This window comes from Alexandromys fortis, unplaced genomic scaffold, assembly GCF_014885135.2.
Source record: "Alexandromys fortis isolate MF-2015 unplaced genomic scaffold, M_Fortis_MF-2015_v1.1 scaffold_3, whole genome shotgun sequence".
NCBI lineage: Eukaryota > Metazoa > Chordata > Mammalia > Rodentia > Cricetidae > Alexandromys > Alexandromys fortis.
The window spans coordinates 8,627,029-8,635,827 of NW_026067909.1; the positions used below are offsets into that span (position 1 = coordinate 8,627,029).

General features: G+C 49.6%; 1 protein-coding gene across 2 annotated transcripts; it reads right to left on the reverse strand.

Moving 5' to 3' along the window:
- Positions 1–3,313: 3,313 nt before the first annotated feature.
- Positions 3,314–8,567, reverse strand: Caly (calcyon neuron specific vesicular protein). 2 transcript variants are annotated; one of them, XM_050136792.1, is made up of 5 exons: positions 8,413–8,567; positions 6,810–6,923; positions 5,766–5,879; positions 3,734–4,096; positions 3,317–3,449 (listed from the first exon to the last, which is right to left on the reverse strand). In XM_050136792.1, exons 1-4 carry the CDS (start codon positions 8,545–8,547, stop codon positions 3,782–3,784), a joined length of 678 nt encoding a protein of 225 aa, XP_049992749.1. In that variant the 5' UTR covers positions 8,548–8,567; the 3' UTR covers positions 3,317–3,449; positions 3,734–3,781. The 2 variants fall into 2 exon arrangements, with proteins under 2 accessions (XP_049992747.1, XP_049992749.1); XM_050136790.1 differs by having other exon boundaries at positions 3,314–4,096.
- Positions 8,568–8,799: the final 232 nt, after the last annotated feature.

Here is an 8,799-nt window from a genome sequence, read left to right on the forward strand (position 1 = left end):
TTCAGGAAGCCCCTCGTATGTCCCCAGGACAGCTGTTACTTTTTGTTCCTCTCCAAAGGCTCCCAATCTCAGGGGAACGTGGACCCAGAGACTGGAGGAGAGGGGGGCAGAGCATTGGATCCCACAATTCCTGGGAGAAGAGTGTGTCCCAGCTTAAGCTTTCTTGTGTGCAGATGTTCTGCCTACATGTAGGTCTCTGCACGATGTATGGGCCTAGTGCCTGCGGAAGTCAGAAGAGGGCATCAGATCCCTTGGGACTGGAGTTACAGATGGTTGTGAGACAACATGTGGGTGCTAAGAATAGAACCTGGGTCCTACGGAAGAACAATCAGTGCTCCTAACCATAAAGGTAGCTTTCCAGCCCAGGGCTTTAGTGTTTTATGCCTGCATGAAGCCAAGCACTATGGGATCATAGGAGTAGTTACAGGGTGCGGGCTATTCTAGGATCATAAATGTTGGGAGCGCAAACGTCCTTGTGCACACAAATCACCAGGGAAACAAGGAATGTAAGCATGCAGGATTGCCTTTTCATTGGAAAATATGTAAAACCTGTTCTTCCATCCTGAAAGCCTAGAACTGGGAGGTGGTTAATAGCCCAATGACCTTCAATATCTGTTGGGCCAGACAGTATCAATCTTCTATCACCAGGACCAGAGGTCGCTCTAAATGACCGTTACATTACCCGTATAGCCATAGGCTCCCCCAAACTCCCACAACCAGGACCAGAGGTGGCTATAATAGCCCAAATGACCTCTTTGCTAACTGTGTGACTGAAGCCCGTCCAGATACTTCTTTAGGCCCTTAAGCTAACACAGGTAGCCTATCTCTAGAACCCATCTTCTTGGGAGAAATGACATGTACCTTGAGTTGAGTTTTGATGTAATTATGCTTCCTTGTGCACCAGGGATTGTATTACACCAGGAAACTTTCCCCCCAAAATTATACGGTGTTTAAATTTGTTGGCAATAAACTGCCTGGCATCAGACTCCTAGAGGTTTGATCCAGGTTGATGAAGTCAGTTTGAACCAAGTTTGCATTCTCACTTCTTTGAGGATCACTGCTGGCCTTGACACCTGCAGGGGCCCCTCACACAAGGAATTCCATCCAAGTGCCACAGGTAATTGAAAGTCCACAGTGAAGATGCTAAAATCAAGGAGGCCTTGTGGTGTGACCTAGGAGGGTAACCGCCGAATCAGTTCCCATCTGGAGGAAGCTGTCATGCTGCAACATGGCACCCAAGGTGTGAGAGTGTTATGGCCGCTACAGCTGTGTGAGACTCTGGGCTGTGTGTGGGTAGGGGCAAGTGTGGGGTCCGAGCCTGACTCTCATGAAGGAGTGGCCAGCTTCAGGGGCTGAGGTTCCATCTGCCCTGGCCATTTTTCCTACCTAGGTGGGGTCTGTGCTTAGGTTAAGAATGAAGGATAGGAGCTGGAGAGATGGCTCAGTGGTTAAAAGCACCAGCTGCTCTTCCAGAGGTCCTGAGTTCAATTCCCAGCAACCACATGGTGACTCACAACTGTCTATAGTGGAATCAGATGCCCTTTTCTGGCATAAAAGTCTGCATGAAGATAGGGCAGATAAAATAAATAAGTAAGTCTTAGAATGAAGGATAAACTGGTCTTTCCTTGATGATGAAGGAATTATAAATATGGGAAAGGAGACTGGAATAACTCAGAGGTTCTGCATTGAACTGGAGGTGTCACTATGAACCCATGAAGATCTGGGGGGAGGTTTTTTTTTGTGTGCATGTGTTTGTGTGTGTAGCCCAGTATCTTCCTCAATTCCCCTTCACATACATACATACTTAAATACATACATACACGCATGCATACATACAATTAATTTTCAAGACAGGCTCTCTCACTGAACGTGGAGTCTATCAATTTGGCCAGACGGACTAACCAGCAAGCTCCAGGAATCCTCTTGTCTGTGTCTCAGATACTGCCGAGTCCTCCCCCTTTTTTGATTAGGGGATCAGAGTTAGGATCTCACACTTGGGTGGCAGTCACTTTAATTGAGCTGTCTCCCCAAGCCCCATGGAGAATTTTACGTGTGCATGTGCCTGTGTATGCACAGAAGCAAGAAGACACAGGGTGTGTGTTTCTTTACTGAGCTCCTGGAAGCAACAAACCCAATACCCAGATTTTCCAGCATCCAAGTTTTTGAGAACTCCCAATGTCATGGACGTAAGCTCCAGTTCTCATCCAAGTTTTTTGGGTTCTCTCTATTAGAATAGAGGGGTTCCTCCACAATCTCTGGCCCTGATGTGGGGGCATACCACTCAAGACTAAGAACCCTTTATGCTTCATGCAGATAGCACTGGACCTTCTGCTTAGAGTTTCTCTGCCCGCCCTGAGCAACCTAAGCTCTGTCGTAACCCTCATCCCACAGTGACCCCCACCACGCCAGAGATCACCGCTCATTAGGTGAGGGGTCAGAGCCCAAGAAAGAAGTGATCAGAAGGGCTGGAGAGATGGCCCAGCGGTTAAGAGCACTGGCTGTTCTTCCAGAGGACCCGAGTTCAATTTCCAGCAACCACATGGTGGCTCACAACCATCTGTAATAAGATCTGAACCATCTGTAATAGGATCTGGTGCCCTCTACTGGCCTGCAGGCATCAGAACACTGTAAAATAAATAAATGAATGAATGAATGAATGAATGAATGAATAAATAAATAAATGTATGTATGTGATCAGGAAAGAGTGACAGAGTCAGAGTCACGCAGAACCGTGGGCTAGTTGTGTGGGGAGAGAAGGAGAAAGGGACCCGGGGCAGCTCCCTTGGGACCTTTAGAAAATCCACTTCCTGTCTAACTCCTAAAGGGAGATGTCAATGCTAGGGAAGGGATTGAGGGGACCCTCCAACTCACAGGAGGCAAATCACAAAGTTCCTGAAAGGTCCCACTCCCAACTCAGGCCAGTATTCAGTCCTTTCTTCATCATTCATTCTGTGGGTGTCTTATCTAGGAAAGAACTCACTGTGAGTGGTTCTAAAACCCAAGAGCTCCTCCCAGTGGAGGACAATCCTTATTGCTTGGAGAGGATCCAGAACCAGACCCAGCACCAAGTAGATGCTAGTACAGCAGAATACAGGTGACTCCTGGGGCAGTCAGGAGTCACCCCAATTCCCCTGAGTGATTTATTCCATTGTGGCCAGTGGTCCCTAGGCTGGCTGGAGTCGGGAAGAGCAGGAACTATTTCTCTTCCTCAAAAGCAGGCACCCTTAGGTGTCCTCTTAGGTTCAGAGGCTAATGAAAATGCTCACACAAGGCTGCGACCAAAAGAGAAACCAAGGCTCAGGTAGATGTGAACTTTACTTACAGAAAAGCAACTGAGTCAGAGGCCCACCAGGGGCAGGGGCTTCAGCGGGGTGCTTTGGGGCAGGAGCACAATCACTGGGTGGAGAAGTATCAGGAGGTGCGCGGATCAAAGAAGCTAGTGGGGGTCGCTGTGAAGACAGAAGGGTCAGGGTGAAAGGGACAGAGAGGGCTGGTGTGCTGGACAGGAAGGCAAGCCCTGTACGCAGACCTGGAGGTAGCCTCAAGAGAGGGTGCACAGCTGGGTAGGTTTCTGGGACTGGCGGGAAGTGAGGGATGTGGGGAAATGGGGGGAGGGTGGCGTGGGGACAGGGAATGGCGGGAGAGATGGGCAGGGTAAAGCAGGGCAGGGCAGGGCAGAGCAAGCCTGTGACCTATGAGCTAGCCAGTCCTTGTTTAGGCGGAACACACTTACCCCAGTCAGTGGCGGGAGTGTGTGTGTGTGAGTGGGTCGGGACGACAGTCACTGGGGGGCCTGGGACGGCACACCCTCTGCCTTTTGTGGGTCTTCTTTCTCTCTTATGGTCAAAGGCTTCCCTGATGGCTCTGTGCCCGCTGCTGCTGTTGCAGCTGCAGTGGACACAACCACTGCCGCTGGGGTGGGACCCTTATGCTCCCCCTTGGAGGCCCGGTAGTTGTTTCCCCAGGCAGGGGGCATCTCGGTGCCATGCTTGCGGTTCATCGGGTAGGCGCCCATGGCTGCCAGGATGCTGCGGTGGCGCTCGGGGTCCATCTCCGTGTAGTACATCTCCAGGGTCAGCGGGGTGCAGATCTTGTGCTGCAGAGGCATATTCCGGACCGGTAAGGGGACCGGGGATCATAGTGAAAGAGAAGGAGGAAGAGGAGGAGGACGAGGACGAGGAGGAGGGCAAGGAAGAGGATGAGGAGGAGGATGAGGAAGAGGACGAAGACGAGGAGGAGGGTCATAATTAAAAACACACAAAGGCAACATTGGCTTCGGGTCACAGGGTCAGAGCCTGAGGCTCTTTTGAGCAGCGGGTGGTGTGATGTGGGGCCTTTGCTCACGAGGAGTCTCTTAGAACCATGCTGTGTGGGAAAGGCAGAAAACACAGACTGGTGTGGGGACCATTTTTGTAATGCGGGCACTGGGAAGGCTGAGTCAGGATTGAAGTGAATCAGAGGCTAGTATGGGCTACATAGTGAATTCCAGAACAGCTGAAGCTAAAACTTTATGTCTTTTCTTCCCCCCACAAAAAAGCCAGCCAGACTTCAGTGCCTCTGTGAACTCCATCCCAGAGACGAGAGAATTAAGGGAAAAAGAAGAGACATTACTTCTAAAATATGAAGCACTTTAAAAATATTAAAAAATTTTAACTGGGGGCTGGAGAGATGGCTCAGAGGTTAACAGCATTGCCTGCTCTTCCAAAGGTCCTGAGTTCAATTCCCAGTAATCACATGGTGGCTCACAACCATCTGTAGAGGGGTCTGGTGACCTCTTCTGGCCTGCAGGCATACACACAGACAGAATATTGTATACATAATAAATAAATATTTAAAAAATTTAACTGTCATTAATGGAGTTGAGATTTTTAAAATAGAAGGAAATATTTGCTAAATATGCAGAAAGCATTAATGCCGATAATATATTTGAAAGCCTCTTGTACCCAGCAGTGGTGGCACCCGCCTTTAATTCCAGCACTTGGTAAGCAGACACAGGCAGATCCTGTTAGTTCGAGGCCAGTCTGGTCTTCAAGAGCTAGTTCCAGGACAGTTAGGGCTGTTACACAGAAAAACCCTGTCTCAAAAAAAGAAGCCAAAGAAACAAACCTCTTGAAGTCTAGGGAAACAACTAAGGACTAAAGGGCTCAGTAGAATCCTGCCAAATGCAGGCAGGTCTCCTCCCCAGGAGCTGGAGGGCACCAGGGCACTCAAGAGTTCTGCTAGCACCTCCTACTTCAGTTTAGATTAAAACACAAACACAAACAAACAAAAACCCTTCTCACATTTCTGTTTTTGAGTTTCATTTTGTGTGTCTGTAATTGTGCTTGAGTTGGCCAGAGGAGGTCTCCTTGAGACGGGGTCTCTCACTGAACCTGGAGCAAGCCTTAGCAACTGTCCTGTTTCTGTCACCCCACGGTGCTGGGGTACAGGCAGTCACATCTGGCCTTCTCTATAGGTTCTCATGCTTATACAGTATGGCCTCTACTGAGCCATTTCTGCAGCCCTAAAACAACCTTTGCTTGGAAAGTTTCAAAAGACGGCATCTCGGTATATTCTAGAAAGTAAGGGGATCAATCACACAGGGTCAGCCTTGTCATTTAGAAGAAAACCTAGGGGTGGGAGACAGGAAGCATCCATCCTTGATGCTGCCCCTAGAAAGCCCTCCACATCCTGCCCTGGTCCTTGGAGACGGGAAGCATCCATCCTTGATGCTGCCCCAGAAAGCCCTCCACATCCTGCCCTGGTCCTTGGTCCCTCAGGCTTACCCGAAGCAGGAAGCCATCAGGGCAGGAGAACTGGTCATACCAAATGGCCTTGTACATGATCAGCACACAGCCCATGAGAGCCATGACGAAGGCGATCATCCTTGCAGTCGGCACCTGGCAGAGGGAAAGGAGCAGAACTTAGTGCAGGTGAGCTATGGCCGGGCCAGCCTCCCTGAGGGGACAGTCCCTAAGAACTGGAGCTGGGCACAATACCGCTGCCCCTACCTACATCTTGTTTCCTTCCTTGAGGTCAGCTCTGGGACCAAAGGTTTAGGAACTGTTTTTTTGCAGGCTCTGATTTGCTGGGATTCTGTAAACATCTATGATCAAGTAAACTAACTGCTTTGGCCAGTTAAACTGCATGCAGCTAATTGACCCAGAAGTTGCTACTGGTTTGCCCTGCCCATGTGGCCTACAGAAGCTGGTGATTGTCACAGCAGGAGGACTTGATGCAGGAAGCAGTGTGTGTGTGTGTGTGTGTGTGTGTGTGTGTGTGAGTGAGAGAGAGAGAGAGAGAGAGAGAGAGAGAGAGAGAGAGAGAGAGAGAGAGCTCTAGTGAGGTAGGAGCATTAGTACCACCCCGGAAGCCTCAGCACCTTTGATGGGCACAACCACTGAAGAAACTACGGGAAAGGGTAGGTGTTGCTTCTGCAAATGAAAAAGCACTATAAATAGTCCGCTAAAAGTGATTATTAAAACCATCATTGACGTGGTTAAAAGAAGATAAAGAGGAGACATTTTACAAATAAAAGGTAAAGCTCATATCTGTTCCATAAAAAGCCTGCAGAGAGGTAGACAATGATGGGCCAGGAGACAGGCACTTCCCATGGGAAATGTCTCCCGGGAGCTCAGGCTGCTCAGAAGAAGGCTGGGTAAGGATGGACAGCTAGTGGCCAGCCAGCACTAGAGGTGACATCTGGGTAAGATTGATCCCTTTGGTCCCTAGGAGACCCAAGTGGGACTCAGTCAGGCAAACAAGGCCTGAATTGCTCACCTGGCCTCTCCCCTGCTCTAACTTCCCTCAGGGAGAGGTGATATACTTACTTTGCGTCCTTCCTCTGGGTGGCCGCAGGCCAGCCTTTGACCCTCCAAATCTCCAAACTTCTTTGTCTGGTCTGAGGAGGAAAGCTGATATTCTGTCTGTGTTTTGATGAGCACCTAAAGGAAGAGACGGTCATGACATCGTTGGACAGCTGGTGGGGACCCAGGAAAGCCCTGAACTGAGGGGGTTTGGAACTGGGGAGACAGCACTGACCGTGGGTCTGTACTGTTTGGTGGCCAGTAAGCTGTAAGCTAGAATGTGAGCACTGAAGGTCTGATGGCAACCACAGCTGTTCAAGGCCTAGCCGGGCTCAGGGTGCTGGCTCTCTGGCGGGAACTTCTTCTCCTACTGCCCCATAATCTGGTTCCTCTCCTTCAGGAGGTCTGACCCAACTCCTCTGACAGCTTCCAGAGTCTGGATTCCCCAGCCACATGGGACTCAGACGTGGAAAACTCTAGACTGTTTGTGTTCTTGAGAGGCGAAGGATAGATCTGTTTTCAGCATTCACTGTTAGAATAAGTGCAGCTAAAACCGACCCAGATCACTGGGGAGCTGCCCTGGGCTCCTGAAGGGCCAGACTAGACCAGCCTTGGGTGACTTTTTGCTTCTCACTGACTTCTACTAAAAGTCACCAACCCCCTCAGTCACCTGCCTAAAAAGCCTTTTTTTTTTTTTTTTTTTTTTTTTTTTTTGTGCCCTAACCTAGAGTCCTGTCCAGAAGAAAAGAATGATGTCCTAGTTAATGTCACTATTGCTGTGATGAAACACCAAGACCGAAAACCAGATGGGGAAGAGTTTATTTGGATTACACTTCCACATCATTGTCTATCATCATAGGGAGTCAGCACAGGGACTCAAACAGCTGGAACCTGGAGGCAGGAGCTGATGCAGAGGCCACGGAGGAGTGCTGCCTACTGGCTTGCTCCTCATGATTTCTTACTAGAACCCAGGACCAGAAGCCCAGGAATAGGACCATCCACAATGGGCTTGGTCAGCCTCATCAGTTGTGAATTAAGAAAATGCTCTGAAAACCAGGCGGTGGTGGGGCACGCCTTTAATCCCAGCACTTGGGAGGCAGAGGCAGGCGGATCTCTGTGAGTTCAAGGCCAACCTGGTCTACAAGTGCTAGTTCCAGGACAGGCTCCAAAGCTACAGAGAAACCCTGTCTCGAAAAACCAAAAAATAAATAAATAAAAATAAATAAATTAAAAAAGCTCTGTAGGCTTGGCTACAGCCAGATCTTAGGAAGGCAGTTTCTCGGTTGAAGTTTTCTCCTCTCATAACTATAGCTGGTGCCAATGTAACATAAAACTAGCCAGCACAACTGGTAACTGCAACTTGCTGGTCCTGTTAGATTACATCACAGTCTGAGTGTTTAAATTCCGAGGAAGCCAGTGGTCAGTTTACCCTGGTTCAGATGGGTAGGGGCTCTGGATGTGAGAGCCCTAACCGGGAGGTCCCGCTTGCCCATGGTCAGTTTGGATTTCTGCCCAGCTCGGCCTATCCTCAGGGCACTTTGGGAGAGGCAACATTGATATAAACCTTACCCATCCCTTTTTGTCCCTAAGCAAGCTGAGAAGGCCTGCACTGCCTCAGGCTACTCACCTGGTCAGAGAATGAGGGCTGAAGCTGGCTGACATCTAGGGGGCTGATCAGAGGGACACTGTCCATGGCAGCCCCTTCGTGGCCTCCCATTTCCTTGCCTGACTTCCCAGAGAAGCTGCAGCCCAGCTTCACCATGGCGGGTGGCGGTCCTTGTCCCAGCCTAGAAACAGAGTTAGAGTCACCGCTTACCAGTCATGCAATGAACAATCATACAGCTAGTTCCGGAGTAAGGACCCGGAATGCCTCAAGGCTTCTCATGCAAATCCAGGGATGTGCTGGAAGAGGTCCAGCTCTTGGTTACACATTCTCTCCTGGCCCCTCTCAGCAGTGCAGAATGGAGACCTCCGACCAGAGAATATTTCAAAATAGAACCACAATATCGTCCTC